Here is a 22,386-nt window from a genome sequence, read left to right as displayed (position 1 = left end):
TCTTCGTGGGCTGTGTCATGCACCTCAGAGCCTGGCACTCCACCCTCATCCCCCCATGGGCTCAAGCGAGGTGGTGCGCACACTGCCACCTTGTGGCTGCTTGACCCCACAGCACCTCTCTTTCCACCTGATGGATTTAGGGCCCCTGCCAAGGTGGTCCAATTGCAGCCCTCATTAGACACCAAAAGGATGGGGTGGGTGAGAGAGGCCTGAGGGAGGACAGGATGGTTTCAGATTTTTACAATATATTTAGGAGCAGAAATGCAAGGGGCTGAATGACCTACCAGGACAGAACTTTCCCCAATTACAGGGTGACTCACAGCCGCAGTGGTGACTCACTTCAATGTGTCATTTCCGGCTGCTGTGTGTGAGCAGTGGACACGTGAGGGGGGGCGGATGGAGGAGACAGCTAGCTCGGACTCAACCACCCCACTTAATTCATCTTTTTGAAAACCGACCAGCTGGGGTACTGCACCAAGACCCGCTTACTGCAGAACTGCGCGTGGATGCAAAACGAGTGTCATCTCATGGAAGCTGAGTCACCCTGACACCCTCTCTCCCGAAATAGCCTCATTCACTGTTTTTTGTTTGTTTGTTTGTTTCTGAATTCATTATGCACTGGACAGTGACAGCCACACATGGTCACCACAGGAGTCCCCAAATGTGGGGCTGAATGTTCTCGAAGTTGTGTTGACTTATATGCTTTTTCACTTTTGATATATAAATGAGAAAAAAAATTATTTAAAAAATAAAATAAGTACAAGGAATATGCCAAGAAAGTCCCTGCTCTTAGCTTCTATGTTTCGCATGGTGCAAGGAACTGGGACCCTGCTGGCTGGCAGACTTCTCAGGTGGCAGGGATCTGGGTGAGATACATATTACAGGCACAGGCTTGTTGACCTGCTGTGGGTGGGTCTCCAAGATGGGTCACCCAGGTCTGCAGCAAGGCAAGACTCCAAAAGTGTGTGTGTGTGTGTGTGTGTGTGTGTGTGTGTGTGTGTGAGACAGAGAGAGAGAGAGAGAGAGAGAGAGAGAGAGAGAGAGAGAGAGAGAGAGAGAGATATTGATTCTCCCCTGGGAACCATCCTCAAAAAGGAAAGAAGGGACTGGGGTAGTCAGTGACAAGCACATGCTTAGCACTTACAAGGCCGGAGTTCAATCCCTAGCATATTCACAAAATTGCTAAAAGTCTTGGGCTGGTGGTGTAGCTCAGTGGTAGAAGCCCATGGTTCAAACCCCAGCATCAAGAGAAAGAAAAGTGAAAGGTTCCTTAGACATTTCCCACCAGTCCAGGCGGGCCTGATAGCCCCATCCCTGCAGGTTCTCAAGTGTATTTCCTTCCACCACCAAAGCCTCCCCAGCCACCTGCCCCTGCTCCTCATCTCTCCAGCCCAGATCAAGTCATCCTTCTTTTGCCTACGATTGCCCTTGAATCAATCCAGCCACACCACCCTGGATCCGACACTCTCTAGACAGCCTTCCTGCTAAGAACCAAAGCTCTACTCCCAGGCGATGATGCTTCCTACTCCACAGCTGCATCTAGAAATCAGGTTCTTTGAAAACAAAGCTCTTTTGTTAGCATATTCTTAATAACCTCCTTAAAACATCTTCCCAAGAGTCTCTTATTCTTTTCCTCCAGGGTTGTGTGTGTGTGTGTGCGTGTGTGTGTGTTTCAATGTTGGAGATGGAACCCAGGAACCCAGGGCCTCACTGCATGTTAAGAAGGGGCTCTACCACTGAGATACGCTCCCAGCCCCCCTCGTAGTTGGAAGCCTCTTGGCAGAGGACACACTTCCCCCAAATAGTTTCTGTTCACATATTCAAAACTATTTTTTTAACTAAAAAAAAAGAACAACAAAAAACATTGACTATCAACATTGTGTGACACCCAACTCCAGAACTCTAAAGATAGGATTGATAGGTCCAGCCCTCTGGATGCCCAACTCATTTCTAAATAGGAACTAAGCACCTATGCGTTCTGCGTCAAAGCACTGTCTTGTGGTTAAGAGGTAGTGAGTTCTCTGTCCCTGGCAGGATTCAAGGACAGCCAGATGACTGTTTGATGTAGATGTGTCAGTGATCAAGGTGCAGATTAAGTGACTTTTTCAAATTACAAAAACAAAAACCCAACATGCTTATAGGAAGATATACAAACGGTTTAAAAGATAGAAGTAGAAATGTAAGAGTCCCCCAGTTTGGGGTATTCTTTTAGAGCTTTGCTAAGCATTTAGAAGCATATTAAAAATTCGTTTCTTTCACTCAAATAAAATCATGGTACACACAGATACACGGCTTCATCACCTGATGATCGCTGCTAGAGGCCTCTCCCGGGTTCGCTCTGCCAGCTGCCTATGTAGATGCACCATAGATGTCCTGATCCGCCAAGGGTGGCTGTTGCCTGGTTTTGTCACTGGTGGTGTTGTTACCAATAGTGCTGTGGGAGACACCCTGTCACGTTTACCAGGGACTCGTGTATCTGCAGAGTGACTTCTCATGATGTGACTGTCTCCTTTAGGAAATTTCCATTCCTAAAATTGTGTGATTCTGGTGATACAAACATTCTCAAATGATGCAAAACAATCAAAAGTGGCCATTTTGCCCGATGAGAGTGTTACCTTTTCTCAAGCTTGAATAAGACTTCACGACTCCCACATAAACCTACTGCTGTGAATAAAGAGAGATTTTATTCTGTGAACAAAAAGAACCCTCACGTTATCTTTTTTTTCCTGTCTCTCTTAAATGCTGTTGGGCTTCCTTGAGGCAAATTCTGATCATGATGTGTTTGAGAGTAAACCTGGCAAGGTACTCAATCATTGACTCCTCAATCATTTCAACAGTACCAAAGGCCTCTGCCTGGCCCCACCCCTCTGAAGGGCCAGTGGGGGCATTCTTGGGAACCTCCAGTGTGGTGTGCTCAGATGTTCTAAGGCTATCTGGTTGGTGGGCACACCTTCCTTATGGGTTCCTCCCTTTCAATTCACCTTTTTCTTTTCCCATGAGACTAATGTAGTGAGAGGGTCCCCAAAGTCTAACCAAGCTTGAAAGGAAGGGTCTTCTCCCCTAGAAAGCCAGAGGAAACCAAGGCAAGAGACAAGATGGGTGGCTCATGAAAGTTCTCCCCACTTTAGAGAGAAGGCTGTCATTTATTTATTTTTATTTTTTATTTTTATATACATGACACTAGAATGTATTTTGACATATTATACATAGATGGAGTATAACTTATTCTAATTAATTCTTGGGGTTGTACATGATGAATGCACTGGTTGTGTATTCATATATGAACATCGGAAACTGATGGCTGATTCATTCTACTGTCTTTCCTATTCCCATCCCCCTCCCTTTCCTTCATTCTCTTTTGTCTAATCCACTGAATTTCTATTCTTCTTTCCCCTGCCATTTATTGTGTGTTAGCATCCTCAAATCAGAGAGAACATTTAGCCTTTGGTTTTTGGGGGATTGGCTTATTTCACTTAGCGTGACAGTCTCCAATTCCATCTATTTACTGGCAAAGTCCATAATTTCACTCTTCTTTATGGCTGAGCAATATTCCATTGTGTATATATACCACATTTTTTAATCCATTCATCTGTTAAAGGGCACCTTGGTTGGTTCCATAGCTTAGCAATTGTGAATTGAGCTGCTATAAACATTGATGTGGCTGTTTCACTATTGTATGATTATAAGTCCTTTGGGTATATGTCAAGGAGTAGAATAACTGGGGCAACGGATGGTTCCATTCCAAGTTTTCTGAAGAATCAGAGAGGCTGTCTTTGAATCTCACAAGTCTACATCTTTCCTGTGCTGTCCTCACGTGTAACTGGCAAGCTTTCTAGGGAGAAAATACAGTTATGGACCAGAGAATCAAAGAGCCTAGAGGCACTGGGCCTACTTTGGGCTAGCTTAACCCAGAGACACAAACACTGGCCCCATCCGATTCACAAGATAGTTCCACTTGGGATTTCTGACCATAATTTCAGCTGGTAGCAAGTATCCCTCTTCCTGCCTTCCTCTCTTCACAGATCCTACTTTGAGCTCATAGGGGTAGCTAGGGTCCCGAAGGTGACAGTCTAAGAACTCAGGGACACTGAAACCCAGGTATATCCTTTGACCTCTTTATAACCTGAAAATATGACCAATTCCAGGGCTTGGGCTGGGGACCGAAGAGGAACCCATTTGTAACATATTTTCTTAGAATTCTAAGAAAATCTTTTTGCACAAAATGCTTCAAAAACCAGGACAAGTTAGCTCTAATTCTGTAGTATACAGTTCAAAAACCATCCATACATGCTGAGAAGGTTCAAGAGACAAGAATTCTTCAAAAGGCCCCCTTATCAACAGGGGAAGTTTGCACTGGGAACTGCCCCATTTAACAGCGTGCTCAGCTTCTCTGATACTGCGAGGATAAAGAAGAGCACGCGGTGTCACAGCGCGAGGCCTGACACCCTATTTGACTTTGCCCTGGCCCCCTTCCTTGGCTGTTCAAAGTTTTTCTTCCTTTCTCTATTTCTTTACGGATGAAAAACTAACAAGACCTGCCTCCAGCCACCATTTCTGCAGATTTCTTATTAATCTCACCCAGGGAGATGATGAACCTGACCATGGAGGGCAATGGACATGAATGTCAGAAGTCCCTTGATGTAAAAATATTCTATCAGAATAAAATTGATCCAGGAGATACTACCTGTTTTCCAAACCCTGTTTTGAAATGGCTCCTGAAGTAAGTTTTGTTGTAATAATAGTGGCAAACTTCTATGTAGAGATGAGGAGACCTAAGACACAGAGAGGTTAAGAAACTTGCTGCTGCTACTACTACTACTACTACTACTACTATTACTATTATTATTATATTTTTTTGAGACAGGCTCTTGCTATGTTGCCTAGGCTTGCCTCCAACTACTGGGTTCAAGAGATCCTTTTGCCTCAGGTTTCTGAGCAACTGGGACTACAGATGCCACTGTGCCTAGCTCCTGCCATTACTATCATTATTACTTAACAGCCCCAGGTAGTGAGCATCTCTGTGCTTGTCGTGGCATTGGATTGCTTCTCTCTGTGGCATCTATCAGCAGCAACAAGTCTCCCTGGAAACAAAGAAGGACTCAGAGAGTGCTGCCCTAGCATGCCAGTCACCAGGACCTTGTGCACTTACACATGCTACCGCATCAGCCACAACACCAGCTTCCTAAACATGGCCTTTTGTCCCCCAGCCACCAGATGTCGCTTTGACTCTAATGGAAAATTCTTCTCCAAAACAGCAGCTGTGGCTTCAACCAAAATCTTGCCAAGTCTGAACTCCATCCAATGGAACAAAAATTTATTTGAAAGCCAAACTTCACATTAGGTACTAAGAAGCAATGAGAAAAAGAATAAGTGATGCTTCTTAACATCAGGTTCCCAAGGAGAAGAGACACCAGAAAGCTGAAAAACAATGCATGCCATTGAAAGATTGATCAAAGGAACATTCTAGATACAATCCCTCTAGTCCAGACTAGAACATAAGTCCATCAGAGGGCAGACGTTTGATTGAAACCTTAAAGGCTGAATATGATCGATTTGGGTCAGGGGAGTAGAATATTCTAGAAGACAGTGTCAGCAAAATCACAAAGGAAAAATCATGGCAAAAAACAGGTTCCAAAGACACAGGTGAGGATGAAGTCCCGAGTTGCTGGATTAGCTCCTGCTGCTCTCTCTCTCCTCTGATAACCCAGTCTGTGTTCCCTGTCTCTGTCATGTGTCCTTTCTTATTAACCTTTGCGTTCCAGGCTTATAACTTTTGAGTGTAGAGTTAGTCAGTGACAGTAGTCACATAGGAAATCAAAAGATGGGGTGGCTTCACAGGAAGGTGGAAGGAGGTAGCAACTTGTTTGCAGCAAGGGAAGTTTGAGGTGACAGCAGGACCTTTACATGGGGATGCGTATCAGTCTAAACAGCAGGTGACTGAGCCGTGTCTGCTCTGTACTGGAACAGCTGGAGAAGGCCATCTATCATACAGCAGAAACAGCAGATATAAAATGTACAGTGTTAAATAAGAAATTAGAATTTAGACTATTTGGGGTAAGAAGTAAGATTTAAATATTTATATTTGATGACTTAGTCCATTCTCTGTTGCTACCATGAAATACCTAAGACTGGGTAATTTATACTGAATAGAGGTTTATTTGAACTCACAGTTCTGGCAGCTGGGACGTCCAGAAGCATGGCTCTGGCATCTGTGTGGCTTCTGGTGAGGGCCTTGGGCTGCTCTGACTCATGGAGGAAAACCAAAGGGCAGAAGCAAGGAAGCAGGAAGGTGAACTTGGTTTCTGACAAGCCTCTCTAGATAGAATGAGAAAGCCATCGATCCCCTTGAACGACCTGATCACCTCTTCAAGGTGCCACCTCCCAACACAGTGAGGAATTAGGGTGCCAGCACATGAACGTTGGGGGTACCCTCAAACCACAGCAAAAATCTATACAGACCACAGCTGAAGCCAACTAACAAACTGTGCCCGGTGATGGGAAGAAATTAAGGATGTGTATGATACCATCCCACAGGAGCTTGCAGTTGAGCTGAAGAGATGAGGCTACTCACAGAGGAGGTCAGTGGATGACACGGCCTGATAAGGAAGTTTGCCAGTCAGTTCTCGGGTGCAACAGAAACAGACTCTTTTTTTTTTTTCTTTTTTTTGTTGGTATTAGAGATTAAACCCAGGGACGTTTAACCAGTGAGCCACATTCCCAGCCCTTTTTTATTTTTTTGAGATAGGGTCTTGCTAAGTTGCTTAGGGCCTCGCTTAGTTGCTGATACTGGCTTTGAACTTGTGATCCTCCTACCCCAGCCTCCCGAGTCACTGGGATTACAATTACAGGTGTGCACCACCAAGCCCGGATATAAACCAACCCTAACTGAAGCTCAAAAGGAGATTAGGGAGCTTAGGGAACTTCCAGGGACCCAAGTCTCCAAGTCTCATACTAGAAACAAAACCCCAAATCTCAGCTGAGCCCCCCACAACACACCCATCCCCTCACTAGACCCAGGGCAGTCCCCAACAAGACTGCACTGCCATCCCAGAAACTTTACCCTCTGCCCCTTCACAGAGTCTAACCTACCCTCCATCCCCTCATCCACTCCTAGACCAAAGTCCAGGTAGGTACACAGTTGGGAAGAGGCCACCAGACACGGCCATGCTGTGCCCACAAAAGAGGTTACAAAACAGCATATCTGGAAATTTCGAATGCTATAGTGGGATGGTTGGTCTATGTCTCTGGAGACTCAAGATGGGGTAGTACCAAACTGCAAGAAGGGGGTCTAGAGTCTAGGAGACAAAAAAGAATGACAAAACTACCACAGAAAGTATACATATGTTCAGGACTGAGGGTAAGAGCATGTAAGGTTCCGTATGAATTATCACTAAAAAGAGTTTAAAGAGAAACTGCAAACGACATCATCAGGGAATTATGAACTATTGCTGTTATGTTTTGCATAGGATTAGGTGTCCCTATAAGAGAGCTTGAGGGGCTGGGGATTTGGCTCAAGTGGTAGCACACTCGCCTAGCATGCGTGAGGCACTGGGTTCAATTCTCAGCACCACATAGAAACAAAATATATTGTGTCCACCTAAAACTAAAAAAAATAAAAATTAAAAAAAGAGAGAGAGAGAGCTTGAGGGATTCCATCGTCTTAAATTTTTATTTATTTATTTTTGTTTTGCAGTATTGGGAGATTGAATCCAGGGGTGGTCTACCACTAAGCTACATACCCAAACCTTTTTCTTTACGGGCGTATTTCTATTTTGAGACACACTCTCACTAAGTTGCCCAGGATGGCCTCGAACTTGCCATGCTCCTGCCTCATCCTCCGGAATTGCTAATCACACCACCATTGCGCCCAAGATGGTTTGAATAATGGAGTCAGTCTGCTTTCAAGTTCAAGTTGAGACTTAATCCCCAATGCAACAGTATTAAGCAGGTGGCCTCTGGGAGGTGACTGAGCAATCCTCATGCAGAGGATTAGGTGTCCTTATAAAAGAGCTTGAGGGATTCCATCCTCTTATTTAAATTTATTTATTTAGCCTGTTGGGAGCATGCTGTCACTAACATAGACCAAGCATGTCTGTGTCTTTCCACAATGTCAGAATTCAACAAATGACAGTAAATTCATGTGCTCTCCCATTTTCATAAGTGGCAGTTTACTGAATATTCATGGGTTATCTGGTATCAAAAGTTGGGCAAATGCAAGTTCCAATCTTAATTTCTAATAGTTTTATACTCAAGTGTGTGTCACAGAAAGACTAAAAAAGGGTTAAGACAGCCACAGGGATTCAGAACTGAGAGGGAAGGCAGAGGGCAGATTCTAACGCAGGGTCCCTGTAGGTGATCAAATAAGATTAGGAACCAACCAAGAGCTTGTTCAACATGCAAGAACTTATTCTAGGCCAAGGTCCAGATGGATGGCAGTTCTAGAATATCAGCTTGAGATGTCAGCTTGGAGTGGGCCATACAGGGTCATCACAGGCAGAAGGAACCATGTTCTGCTGAAGCCCAACGGGACAGGAAATCAGAAGTTCATCACTATGGCAATTTTCCTGGGCAAAGCTCAAAACCAGTGACCAGGTGATGGGGTCAGGGTGCCACCATGTCCAGTCTGAGAGTGCCCTTCCTTTTACCGGCCTCTGGTGCGTGGGCTGCATCATTCAGTGGTCTGGTTTTTCTGAGATGAATTTGATACACCTGCACATCCGTGTGCTTCCAATTAATTCCATCAGTCCACAGGTGGTTACTCTTATTAGCATGGTTAATTCATTCGTCAGTTTGTGCCTTATGGTTGTGCCAGGCAGATGGTGTCATTACTTGTACAAACAAGGTGCACAGTCATTCTGCTTGGGCACTGAAAATGAAGACGCTTATGGCAAACTACCTTTTGTAAAACGATTGCTTTACAACATGGAGCAATTCAGGTTTAGGCACAGCCTGAAACTGCTTTTCCACACTTCATGAAGTGACTCAGAGCAGAGCACAGCCTGCCCTCCACATAGCCCCTTTGGTTTCGTTCAACATGTGAGGACACAGGAAGAAGCCACCATCTTGAAAAACAGAGAGCAACTCTTATACATCAAACTAGCTGATCTTGGACTTTCCAGCCCCCAGAATTTTGAGAAATAAATTGCTGTTCTTTATAAACCACTCAGTTGGAGGCATTTTATTAGAGTAGCACATATTGACTCAGGTAATGACTTAAAGAATGGACCCAAAGTGGGTTCAAAGGGCATCAAAAGAGGGGAAAATGCAGATCCTAGGCTCAAAGGATGCTGGGCTTCTGAAACCAGCTGAGCCATCCTTCCAAAAGCTGCAGGAACCATTCTACAGCCACATGAGGGACGGCAAGGGGAGCTGTCAGTGTGGTTTGGAGAGTGACAGTACAAACACCCTCCCAAGCTATGCAGGAGAATCTCACCTCTTCCAGGTATTCTGAGGGAGTCACCAAGCCTCCAGGCTCATCCCAGAGTCCTCTCCCTGCTTCCCCACTTGGATGCTGGTGGGCCCATCACAGGCATCTCTCTTGATTTGCCCCTCTCCGTTTCATCCTTGCACCTAGGTTCCCAAAACGGCCTCTTCAATGATCTTCTAGCCTTCCATTTTGTCCTTTCAAATTGTCCCACACATTACTATGTGATTAATGTCCTTAACACTGCTTTCACCAAGTGATTCACCAGCTCAGACACCATAATGACTCTGCACCCATCTGCCCACTGCAGCAAGTCAACTCATCTCCGCGCACCAGCTCTATTAACTCATAGGTTCACTAACAATGAAGAAACTCAGTCCACCATTTTCTAACTCGCCTCAGCCACTTGAATTCTGTTATTCCACATGAGCAAAATCTTCTAACAGTTCCCTCATTAATCTTATCTTTTCTGCAATTAGGCATGTCCCACTGAGACGAGGAACTCTAGAAAGTGTCAGCTATCCAAGGAGTATGGAGCTGACGTCGCTAGCGTTTCCCAATGTGGGAAGGTGCTGCCTCTTCACCTCGCTCCCTATATGTAGCCACCTTCTCTCTCTCAGGGACACACTTCTGTTCATTTGTTTTGCCTTCTGTCCTTTTCCTTATTTTAACTCCTTCATGATTCACCCTTTCTGATTCTAACAACTTGCTTTATTGATCTTATGCTTTACCTAATAAGTAATGCCAGGATCATTCAGTCAACTCTCTGGGCCATCACCAAGATCTCCTTGGTATATATCACCTGCCTTAGATTAGGCCACTAGCAAGCAATAAGGGATAGACAGAGGAGGAAGGGAAATGAAAAAGAAAGGAATAAAAAATGAAACAAGTTGAGAGGGGGAAATAATAGCTACTATTATCAAGTATTTACAATGTGGCAAATATTTTCTATATCTTATCTTTATCCTCAAAATCACCTTCCAAGATTTCCCACCACTTTCTTAGTTTTCAAAACAAGAAGATAGAGGGTTCAATGACTCCCTTGAGGCCATACGTTTTAGTAGGGGTTAGAGACAAGCTTCCACACCAGGTGAACTAGGCCTTCCCTCTTGTCACCAGAACATCTGACCTCTAGTTACTTCTAGTGCACAGATTCTCTATATTCATCATTCACCAACAATGTAGTAATGGCCTCAATTATCAGGTAGACTGTGACAGTACTGCCTTGTGTTCAAGTAACCTGTATTTTTTTAATAACTGCTCTAAAGTGCAAAAGTAGCAATTTTATTACAGTATGCTCTTATACCCACTTTATTAGTAACAATTGCTGTTAACAAAGAACAAGAAAAATGAAGACATAAGATTTTACCAAAAAGTTCTTCAAAGGCTATTCAAAAAATAATAACATTGGCCAGGCACGGAGGCACATGCCTATAATCCCAGCAGCTCGAGAGGTAGAGGCAGGCGGATCATGAGTTCAAAGCCAGCCTCAGCAACTTAGCGAGACCCTAAGCAATTCAGCGAGACCCTGTCTCTAAATAAAATATTAAAAAGGGTTGGGGATGTGACTCAGTGGTTAAGCGCCCTTGAGTTCAATCCCCAGTACCAAAAGATAAAAATAAAGTAATAATAATAAAACATCATTTGTTGCTAACAAGAAGCTAGAGATAGATATAGTAGTTCCCTTTATCCATAGTTTCTGTGGTTTCAATTTCCTGCAATCAACTATAGTCCAAAATTATTAATAGATATTTTCTAGAAATAAGCAATTTATAAATTCTTAAAATTGCACACCATTCTGATGTAATCTAGCTCCATCCCAAATCTATCTCTTTGTCCAGTGTATTCACACTGAACAAGCTACCCACCCATCAGCCGCTTAATAGCTGATAGACTGTGGCAGTACTGCAAAGCTTGGGTTCAAGTAACCTATATCTTATTGAATAACTGCTCCAAAGCATAAGCATAGTGGCAATTTTATTACAGTATATTGTTATAATTGCCCCCCCTTTTTGTATAAGGGGTGCTTTACCACTGAGCTACATCCCCAGTCCTTTTTATTTTTTTGAGACAGAGTCTTGCTAAGTTACTTAGGGTCTCACCAAGTTACCTCAAATCTGGGATACTCCTGCCTCAGCCTCCAGGATTGCTGGGATTACAGGAGTATGCCACCATACCCAGCTGTTCCCCTTTCTGTTATTATTATTAATCGTTTACTGTGCCTAATTTGTAAACTGAACTTTATCATAGGTAGGTATGTATGTATGTGTAGGAAAAAAAAAACATACTTTATATAGGGTCTGGAATTGTCTAAGGTTTCAGTAATCCACTGGGGTCTTGAAATGCAACCCCCTGAGAATAATGGGGACTATAGTTATTAATTTTTCAACCTAACAAAATATAAGTTTTCTCTTAAATCCATACTCCTTCACTTTACTACACACACACACACACACACACACCACTGAAGGCTTACATTACAATTTACATTGTCTTCATCTTTACACCTACTTGTTTAGTTCTGACCCACGCTATCCTTTTAAGATTCTTTTTCTCTCCCCCTTTTCCTTACATCCCTTTTATACCAGCCCTTCCCTTTTCTTTTCTCACTCCTCTGGCTTCCTATATATTTCTCTTTAATAGACTGTTGTTCTAGTAGATTCTCAATACATACTTGAGCTCCATACTTTCCTCATGCCCCCCACTACCCCTTTGTCTTCCTCTTTTCCATATAATTTCTCCTCTCCTCATCTAATTCCCTCTTAACTGCCTGCCTCCCTCCCATTAGCCCTCCCTGCTTCCTCAAAAACCCCAAAGACACCTCTCACCCCTTTTCCCGCCTTTTTCTCCCAAGGCTCCAAAGCTCGAGGACCTCATTGTCCTCTTCCCCCATCCTCCAACCCACCCACAAGATAGCCTTGTTACCATGACGACTGAGCTTCTCAAAGCTGAAGTCAAGGACCTGGTTGCCATGGCTTCCGTTTCTCCGCCTCCAGCCCCGCCCGCGCGCCCCGCAGCATTGGCGCCTGCGCAGTGCGCCGTGAGATGGGTCTCCGCGTCGGGGCGGGACGGGGCGGGGCTTTGGCGGAGAGGGAGGGAGGGAAGGAAGAGAAAGGATAGAAAGGGAGTGGAGCTGGCACCTACGGTGGCCGAAGAGGGACGCGCCGAGCCGGAGGCTGCAGGATGGTAGGCTGTGCGAAGAGGGAGGGGAGGGGGAACCGAGGGGCGTGGGCTGCACCTGCGGGGGTCCTTGGGGGCCGCCCTCGTTGGGAGCCGCTCTTTCCTCCCTCTGGTCCTCCGATGACCCACTTCTCTGAGCGGGTGGGCTACCGGGCCTGGGGAGGAAGAGCTGGAAATGGCACTCGGGAGAGGGGCGGGGAGGGGGCGCGTTTGTGCGACGAGAGGGGACAGTCTAGGGGCGGCGGGACCGTCCCAAGCCAGCAGAAGCTCTCAGGGCTCGGAGTTCGGTCCAGCGAGCCCCGACCCTGGCCGCAGGGAAGCACCCGAAGGCGAGGGGCGAGGGGTCTGTTCGCGGAGGGAGCGAGCGGGGGTCGCGGGTCACCTGAACGCTCTCCCCCTGAGGCCCAGACAGGATAGGACCCGCGGGAAAGCGGGCTGTGGGAGGGCGTTGTTTCCGGGTCCCGGCGTGTACGTCCCGCCTCGGTTCCCGGCCATGCGCGCCCAGGCTGGGCTGGGGTGGGGAGGCGAGTGGGCTGGAGGGTTGGCGCTGGGGACCCAGGTTTGGGGTTCCCCGGCTCCAGCACCTCTGGTTCTCCGCCCCCCATTCTGTTCTCTTTCCGGAACCCAGGCCTTCCGTCTTCCTGCTGGCTCCCCACCCCCTGTTTTGGCTGCACGGGAGCTCCGTGGGGCCCCTCGGTTCTCCCCCTTCCCCATCCCCCCCCCACAAAAAAAAACAAAACAGTTATCCAAATCCTGATTTTTAACCTACTAAACTAGTACTGTTGTACACACCCGGGGATTCCAGCTCTGCTCATGTCCACGGAGAAGGGAGTTGCTGGGAGCAAATGAGTCCAGGAAGGGACACCTGGAATTGGGAAGCTAGGGTGCACGAGGTAGTGAGGGCTCTGCACTCCATCCCACTTCACCCAGCTTGCTCTTTGTTCCACAGACATTCCCTAAGGGAGCCACCCTGTATGACCCTGTCCTAAGCAAGGGACTGAAAGGGAGATTGGTCATCTGATGTCTGGGGAAGTGTGGGTCTTAGTGGGAGGCACCCTAAAAGGAAGAGAAGAGCTAGGGATCAGATGATTGGAGGATGGAGTTTGATCATCCTGACACCAAGTCCAGTGTTGGACACATGTATACATCCGGAGAAGGATACCCCTGAGCATACGACTGTCCATGGAAGACACTTAGGGACATCAGCAAGGGCTTATGAATAGGATGGGGTGGAAAACTGAGGTAGCTTGAGTCAAGTACCCCACTTCAGCATGGTGGTGGATACAGGAGGATGGAAGGGAACTGGTATCTCTTTGCATTAACTATGTACCGCTTGTCACTGTGTTAGGCATTTTACTTCCTTTAGAAAGCAGGGTTAGGAAATGGGCATCAGGGAATAAAAATAATACCTAACATGTTATAATGCCTCCTATGTGCCAGGCACTGTTACATATATCAACTCATTTAATCCTTCTAACAGCTCTGAAAGGGAAGTTGTTTGATCATCTTCATCTTACAAACAGGGAAACTGAGATCCAGAGACATAAATCAAGTTACTGAAGGCCATAGACTAGAATCAGAACTTGAACCCAAATGACAGACACACCAAAGCAATAGCTTCTGCCAGAAGGAAAGTCACCTGCTGGTGGGAACACCTAGAGTTGACATCCAGCGGGTAGATTTTTTTAAGAAAGTAGCAGGCAGCCGTAATTAGAGAAGCAAGGGGCTGAATTTGGGCCTGTGTGTATGGAGGAAAGAGGTTCAGAACAAAATCTCGGACCCTCCGCTCTGTCCATGTCCTCCAGATGCGATTCATGCTGCTGTTCAGCCGTCAGGGAAAGCTGCGGCTGCAAAAATGGTACCTGGCCACGTCAGATAAGGAACGGAAGAAGATGGTTCGGGAGCTTATGCAGGTTGTTCTGGCTCGAAAACCCAAGATGTGCAGCTTCCTGGAGTGGAGGGACCTCAAAGTTGTCTATAAGAGGTGACTCCCCACCTGCTTTCAGACCCGCCTGCATCCTGCTGGATTGAAGTTTGGCAAAGAATTGAAATGGCAGAGAAATAGGTGCCTCCTAGGTCAGGGAGAACCGTGAGCCCAGGACAGCAATGAACACCAGCCTCCTGTACTTTCCAAACTCCCCTTGAAGAAATTCTTGTTCCCTGCTTAGTGTTGCTCAAGCCTGGCACTTGCCACACACATACTTCTGTCCCTATAGGCTCTATCTTGTCCACTGTACGTGTCCCTTACTGTCTCTCACCATTCAGAGGCCTTGCCCCACTTTTCCCAGCATATAGGTGCACACACCCCCACATACCCTTTCCAATTCCTTCTCTGAGCAGGTCAGTTAGTTGGCTTGGGCTTTTGCTGAGTCAAAACTGAGCAGATCAGAGGTCAAGAAGGAAAGAGCACACGCATCCTTACTTATTTCTGAGAGGTTGTTACTCTTTGTGTACCCAAGGGCCACTTGCCTGTGTCCAGCTGGGGCGCAGATCTTGGACTGATGGGAGATTTAAGCTCAGAATACCTGGGTTCCAAAGCCAGTTCCAAGCTGTCTCTCGTGTCCCCTCCACAGATATGCCAGCCTCTATTTCTGCTGCGCCATTGAGGGCCAAGACAATGAGCTCATCACGCTGGAGCTGATCCATCGGTATGTGGAGCTCCTGGACAAATACTTCGGCAGCGTAAGTCTCCCCTCTCACCCCGGTTCTATACTCAGAAATCCCCCTTTCTGCTCAACTCCAAGGTCCATCTAAGTCATCTCTACTCTTCCAGTCTCAGGGGAGAGATGCAGTTGGAGCAATGAGAACAGTAATTAATCTCCCTTTTTAAGCTTTAAGCCTATTAGCTGTGCCCCTTAATAAGCCCTGGGCTGAGGTGGGGTGGGGAAGGGACAGAATCTGGCACTTAATCTCCTCAGCTCAGACTTCTTGTGCTAGGACAGAAACAAGTTCACATTTCCTCAGTGGTTCTGACCTTGGCTTTGTATTGGAATCCTGTAGAGAGTTTTAAAAATAGTAATGCCCAGGGCCCCACCCCCAGAGATCCAAGTCACTTATGGGGGAGAGCTTGAGTCTTGTGCCAGACAATTCTGTATCCCACTCCACAAAGCCCTTTGGGGTTCTCTTGTTTGCTCCTCATTCTATCCTATAAAGAGGTGTCGATATCCCCATTTTCAGATGAGAAAACTGAGGCTGAGACACTCCATGACGTACAGCTAGCTGGGTCTTGGCAGAGCCCTGCTTGGGACTCAAGTCTTCTACCCCATGGGCCAGTGTCTCTGTCCACTGTGCCACAGAGGGAGGCTCACACAGCCTCTGGTGGGAACAGTGTCACAGATATTAGAGGCAGTGCAATAGGAACCACCGACAAGGATAGACAAAGGCAGTTCGTATTTCCTGGTTGGAGGCCAAGAGTCAAGAAGGAGGGAAGAAGAAGCAAAACCCAAGTCCTGAGGCTCAGGGTGGAAGAACTGAGACCCAGAGCAAGAACCCACTACGAGGGGAATGGTCATGGGGAAATAGGGACTGGGCGCACCTTGATGGGCAACTCTGCCTTCTCCTCCCCCTCCCAGGTGTGCGAACTGGACATCATCTTCAACTTTGAGAAGGCCTACTTCATCCTGGATGAGTTTTTGATGGGAGGGGACGTCCAGGACACCTCTAAGAAGAGTGTGCTGAAGGCTATTGAGCAGGCAGACCTGCTGCAGGAGGTACGGGCCAGGGACAGTGAGGAAGAGGAAGAGCATCACAGCAGAAGGGACCCTTCCTCCCCTGGACACCCTGCCCGCCACCAAGGGGGCCCCCTTCCCTGTGGTGTCTGGCCGCCATCACGCCCATCTGTCCAGCTTTCCCTCAAGCCCTGACCCCATGCGGTGGGAGGCGGAAGGGCCCATCACACATCTATGCCAATTGTCCCCTCATTGCAAGCTCTTTCCCCACCTAGTGCTTCTCTTGCTGTCAAGGGTTTCTCAGAACTGGAGAGGGGCACCCAGAGATCAGTCTTCTCTTCCCTGGTTTTTTGAAACACACACATTCAGAAGCCTTTGCTTCTCAGGAGCAGACGGCCATGGGGATTGGAGCTGGGGTGGAGGGTGCCTGGATGTTGGTTCCCTGCTATCCAGCACCCCCGCCCTCACCCCATTGCTGCCTGCCCCCTCTCTGCTGTGCCACTGCTGAGCTTTGGTGCAGGGAGATGAGTCACCGGAATCTGCAGTGACGAGCAAGCCGACCTGAGCTGGCTCTGAGGAGGGGGAGAAAAGGGGCAGAGGGGGGTTCATCCCTACACAAGGAAAAAGGGTAAAACTGAACTCACCACGTCATGGTCCAGTGTGTGTCTGTGTGTGTGTCTATGTCTCTCACACACACACACACACCATACACACAGGCCCTGGTGCACCCCTACCCTGATTACTAGTGCTCTGCTGAGACCCTAGTGACTCATCTCTCTGCAGTCTAGTTTACCTTCCCTCAGGGACTTGGTGACAACCTCTTACTACCTCCCCCAACCCCCCAAAATAGGACCCTACTCTCTATATCCACCAGCCCCAGGAAAGCACGTTTCCAGCTCTGGTCCCAGGTTCCCTGAAGCCAAGCTTCCTGCTCACCCAGTTCTTGGCTGTAGGTTTTCTGGGTGGTGATGGGCCCAGCCTGGTCCCCTCCATGCCACTGTGGGTGCTGGGGTGGTGCTGCGAGGCTAGTGAGCACCTCTGAGTGCTCGCAGCCACCCCAGCCTTGGGCTCATGATGGTTTCTCTCCCCCTCCCTGTGTCTCTCTGTGCTCCCCAACTCTGCCACCTTCCTTGTGGTTGCCGGTTGTTTTACCCACCCTGCTCTCCTGGTGTCTGCGTCACCCTGTCTGTCTCTGCCTCAGGAGGATGAGTCGCCACGCAGTGTGCTGGAGGAGATGGGTCTGGCATAGCCCCTGCCGGCCGGGCCCCGTGGAGCTAGGGGAGCTGGTGGAGAGGCAGGGCATGGTGGCTGCTTCTCCCGCGTCCCTCAGGGCCCTTCTCTTGGTGGGACCCAGTTGCCCCTCCTCTGCCACCTCACCTTCTTTGGAGGGAGCCGTGGGCTCCGGCCCTTCAAACATTCCCTTCCTCCACCCTCCCTTTCCCACTGAAGGCTTTCGGAGCTAGGAGGCAGGAAAATGTGACCAAGTTGGGGTGCTATTTGGCTGTTATTCCCTGCCTTTGAAGAACCAATGTCACCCAGAAATCCTCCCCCCACTTACCACTGTAAATATATAAATATGTCAGGTTAAAGGGAAAAGGTTTTCAGGGCTCTTCTCTCCCCTCTGCCCCAAAACCTACCTCCACCCTCCCCCTAGCCAGTCAGGGCAGCTTCTCTGCCTGGGAGGGGGCCTTTTCCCTCACCTGCCCCCACTTCCTCCTTGGCTTTAGTGGGGCCCCTGTCCAGCACCAGGGCAGGAACTACTTAGTTAATTTTTTTCTAACCTTGCCACTTTGAGGGAAGGAAGGGCTGGGGGAAGGGCAAGCTTTCTGGGACACTGGCCCTGTGCCTCCTCCATTCTGTTCTGGGTGAGGCAAGAGCTAAGTGGGACGGGTGGGCAAGTGTCCACCTTTATTTCCTTTCTTCTGAAATAAAAGGAAAAAGTGTTTCTGGACTTGGTTTGCCTGTACTCTGAAGAAAGGCAGGGCTGCTGCATTCATTGGAAGGCCAAGAGTACACTACCTGTTAGCCTTTTTCAGAATGGGTGTTGCCAGACTTAAGAAAAAATACAGGATACCCAACTAAGTTCTAATATCAGACAGTCAGCACATATTTTAGAAATGTAACCCACGCAGTCATTGGGGACACACGTGTTCTAAAAACATACTCATTGTTTATCTGGAATTGAAATTTAGCTAGGAGTTCCATGCTTCATCTGACAGCCTTGCCCAAACAGTTTTGGGTGCTCAGCGCCTGACCACTGTCTTCACCCAGGCAGAAGCAACTCCTAGGGACAAATGTCCACTCAGCTACAATTTTCTTATGGAAGATTTCGTTTTCCCGGTTTAGTTTCATTTGGCAAGGAATCAGGAGTTCAAGGGTGTCTGTGCTTAGGAAGGATTGAGAAACAGCTAACAGCAGGGTGTCTCTGCGCTGCCAACCCCTTTCCCCCACATTTCCTGTGAAGTACATAGGACCAAGGAATTCATGGGGCAGTTAAGGGAGAGGTGGGGTACCACCCAGGACCACGGAGAGTTTCCCAGGTACCTACAGGGCTGCTGTGGTGTCTTGGACTGGAAGCTTGTGGCTTCATACTTGATGACTTTAACCTGCCCTATCCCCAAGCTTGAAGCGGGAAACATTTACCCTCCAAATATGATTTCACCTGTTCTCCCACACGACCCTCGCTTTGGTCTGGGGATAGCAGAAAGTGATGGGTTTCATAGCCGGCGCTTCCCTCACCGCCCCTTGGAAAGGACCTTACAGGCCCAAGGGGACGGGTGAATAATGGAGAACAAAGTCCTAATAAAATAGTCACTTTTATTTCTTAGCAAAACTATTTCCTCCGTGGGGGGTATTTACAACAGTGAGAGGAAAGGAGAGGTAAATTCAGAGCGATTTGGAGAGAGCGGACAGGCTCTAGGGACTCCCAAAGGGCGAGAGACAGACACATTTTCACACAATTAATTGGAACTGCTTTTTCCGGTTTCGGACGGGGACGTCCCTAGAGAGACTCGTTAGGGACAGGGCCCCGCCGAGGGGAGGGAACTCGCACAAACCACCCGCCCACCTGGGCGGGCCCCGGGTAACCCGAGAGTTTTGGGAGTTCGGGCTTCGGTCCCGAGAAGAGGTCTGGCAGGTCCCGGAACAGCCCGGAGACACAGCTGCCCGCGGGCGGGGGCGGGGCCAGGAGGCGACCGAGGGGCGGGGCCGGGGCGCATGCAAACACCGAGAGGGCGGAGGAGCGACACGGAGGGGGAGTGGCGGCGCGCGGCGGGGACGCGCGGGGGCGGGGCCGGGGCGGGTCACGGGCGCCGGAGAAGCACGTGCTCGATGTAATTCTCCAGCTCCTCCTGCTCCTGCAGCCGGCGCTCCTCCGCCTCCGCCGCCTCCTGCGCGCGCTGCGCCTGGGCCTCCTGGTCGGGATAGTGGCGCGAAGGCGGCAGGGCGTGGTGATAGTGGCGGCGGCGCGAGGCCGAAGGCGGCTGCAGTGTCCGCGGCCGAATGTAGTTGGGAAAAGGGTGGTAGGGCCCAGGGGGAAACACCTCGTCCTCCTCCCGATCCCAGGGCGGGAGCACTTCGTTCCAGTCCGGCAGCTCGTCCCGAGCGGGGGCGGGGGCGGGAGGCGGGGGCTGCGGGGAGCGGACGTGGGTGGGGGCTGGGGCGGGGGCGGCCCGGGGGGGCGGCACTGGCTCTGGAGGGGCGTTCTTCTTCCGCTTCCGCTTCTCCTCCACCTCCTCGATGATGCTGACCACATCGTCGGCTGGCAGGTGGAGTTTAGTGGACAGCTCAATGAGGCTATCGATCGTCTGCGGGTCCATCTCCTCGTCGTCGTCCTCCTCCTCCCCGCCCTCCTCTGCCCCCTCAGCCTCCTTCGGCCGGTGGCCTGGCGTCTCCTCCTGGGAGCGCTTGTCCTCTGCTCCGGCTTCCCCGTCCTCCTCCTCGGCAAACAGTAGCGCGTTCTGCCGCGCCCTCTCTGCCTCCTCCGCCTCGGCCTCCGCCTCCGCCGCCTCCTCATCCTCTTCCCCCACCCTCTCCTCCCCACCGCGTCTCTCCTGCTCCGCCTCCTCCCTCTCGCTCTCTCGCTGCTCCTGCGTCTCCTGCAGCCCCCGACCCCCCAGGCCGCGCTGCCGGGCCCCGCCCTGCAGCAAATACTGGAGCAGCAGGTCCGAGGCGAGGTCGGCCAGCCGCTCTTCCTGCGCCGCGGCCTGCCTTGTGGCTTCTGCCTGCCGCCGCCCGGCCTCTACCTGCGCCAGCCCTTGCTGTAGTAGGCGTTCCCCCGCCTCGGAGCCGCCCAAGAGTGAGCTCTCCGGCCGGCGCGCCTTGGGGAAGGGGGCGCCCAGGCCTTGGTACGCCTTGGATAAGGGTGCCAAAGCCTCTCCCAGGTGTGTTTTGGGGGAGGACACTCCTTCCCCGAACTGGTGGGCTTCGGGAAGGGGCCCGTTCTCAGGCACACGCGCCTGGAATTGCGAAGGAGCTGGGGGCGGCAGAGGCGCGCGCTCTGGGACGCGCGCCTGGAACTCTCCCCAGGAAGCGCGCCATACGCGCTCTGGCCCAGGGCTCTCCAGATTGACTCGGGTCAGCGTGTGCGTGCGGGTTTCGGTCTCTGCTGCCGCCGTCTCTTGCTGGCGCTTGGCACTGCTCGGACTGAAATCTCGAAGTTCTTGGAGCAGTGACGCTAGCGCCTCGAGCTCCTCAGAGGGGTCTCCCGCTTCCAGACCGTTCTCCTGCGTCTGAGGGCGAGGCGGGACCGCGGGTGCCTGGGTCTCTGGGGCCGGTAGGCTGTGGGTCTGGCTGCGCACGGTCTCGGTGAGCAGAGCTTCTGCTGTGTCTTCAGCTGGCCGCTGCTGGGAGCCACCCGACGCCGGGGACGACGCCGGGCGGTCGAGTGCCTGCAGCAGCACCGCGGCCAGCGCCCGGGGATCCACGCCCTGGAAAAGCTCTCCCTCGTCCTGCGGCTCAGAATTTCTAGCGGCTCGGACATCTGGGGCGCTATCATCCTTTTGCCCGGGCGTTGCGACCCCAGCTACTGGCTCTTTATGGTCGGAGCTGAGGGGAGGAGGCTGCGCCTCGGGGCGCCCCGGGGGCGCTGCTCCTAACCCCTTGATCAGTAGAAGGAAGCAGAAGAGGGCGGAAGCCGGCAACCTGAGGGATTTCATGACCAAGGGGCTGCTGGAGACTGAAAAATAGAAGGAACCAAATAAAGAGGGGATTTCTGTAAGAATTCCCCGCTCTCTAGTTCTACGTTCCCTTCCCCCCATCTTTAAGCAGGAAATCCGGGGCTTCCCTCATTCCCCTAACCTTACCCAGAAGAGGGACGTTTAGAAGCAAAGGAGGAAGATGTGCTGATCTCTCTGAAGTCGTGAAAATGGGAAAAGGATGCCTGCAACCCTCTCACCCAGTACTCCTCACCCCCTTCCCTGAGCCATCTCACTGCCAGCGCCCACGTACTAAGCAGGGGGAAAAATCTCTGCTCCCTCCCCACAGGACTCCCCGGATGGTGCGTGGGCGACTTCAGCAGCAAGAGAAAAGCTGCGACTCCCCCATTTACCAGGGACCCTTACCAGGGGCTCCCCGCTGTGTTTTCTACACCCCCATCCGGGAGGAGAGAGAATCCTCCCTCACACCCACGGTTGCTAAGGGTTTGGGGGGCGGACAGCGGAGTATTTACCAGCCGGTGTCACGATGAGGGAGGTGGAGAGGAGGGTCGGGGCAGGGTAGGGACAAGGGAAGATCGGGACCCGTCCGCCTTGGCTTCGAGTGGTGGCTGGGCTTTGAGCGACGGTCGAGGTCTGACGTCCAGTAGGCTGGGCTCAGCAGGATCGGCACAGCTCCGGACTGCTCGCTCTCTAGGGCTTCAGCACGCTGGACAGCGCCCGCGCCTCTGCCGCCTTATAAAGGGGAGCGTGCGGGGTCACGTGGGTGCGCCCCGCCCCATTGACGTCAATGTTCATTCATGGGGAAGCGGGCGGGCGCCTGGTGGAGGGAGGACGCCCAGCGATTGGAGAGTGCGTGACTCTCCCGGCCTGCGCCTGCGCACTGAGGGCCTCAGCTGGAGGGGCGTGCGCTAGCCAAGCTCCGGGAAATGAATGAATGAATGAATGAATGAATGCTGAG

At 50.2% G+C, this 22,386-nt stretch overlaps 2 protein-coding genes across 3 annotated transcripts; one reads left to right on the top strand and one right to left on the bottom strand.

Annotated features, from left to right (window-relative positions):
• Positions 1-12,493: 12,493 nt before the first annotated feature.
• On the top strand, positions 12,494-18,223 carry Ap1s1 (adaptor related protein complex 1 subunit sigma 1). Its single transcript, XM_046427088.2, has 5 exons — positions 12,494-12,610; positions 14,410-14,588; positions 15,178-15,286; positions 16,177-16,314; positions 17,474-18,223. The coding sequence occupies exons 1-5, from the start codon at positions 12,608-12,610 to the stop codon at positions 17,519-17,521; spliced, it is 477 nt and encodes a 158-aa protein (XP_046283044.1). The 5' UTR covers positions 12,494-12,607; the 3' UTR covers positions 17,522-18,223.
• An 852-nt stretch (positions 18,224-19,075) lies between these two features.
• Positions 19,076-22,193, bottom strand: Vgf (VGF nerve growth factor inducible). Of its 2 annotated transcripts, none has more exons than XM_046427087.2 (2): positions 21,941-22,193; positions 19,076-21,448 (listed from the first exon to the last, which is right to left on the bottom strand). In XM_046427087.2, the coding sequence occupies exon 2, from the start codon at positions 21,426-21,428 to the stop codon at positions 19,575-19,577; it is 1,854 nt and encodes a 617-aa protein (XP_046283043.1). In that variant the 5' UTR covers positions 21,429-21,448; positions 21,941-22,193; the 3' UTR covers positions 19,076-19,574. The 2 variants fall into 2 exon arrangements, with proteins under 2 accessions (XP_046283043.1, XP_058429525.1); XM_058573542.1 differs by lacking the exon at positions 21,941-22,193 and adding an exon at positions 21,576-21,924.
• Between the last annotated feature and the right edge of the window lie 193 nt (positions 22,194-22,386).

This window comes from Marmota monax, unplaced genomic scaffold, assembly GCF_021218885.2.
Source record: "Marmota monax isolate L192 unplaced genomic scaffold, Marmota_monax_Labrador192_F-V1.1 WCK01_AAM20220418_F8-fsc00341, whole genome shotgun sequence".
Lineage (NCBI taxonomy): Eukaryota > Metazoa > Chordata > Mammalia > Rodentia > Sciuridae > Marmota > Marmota monax.
This window is presented reverse-complemented; position numbering and strand designations above follow the sequence as displayed.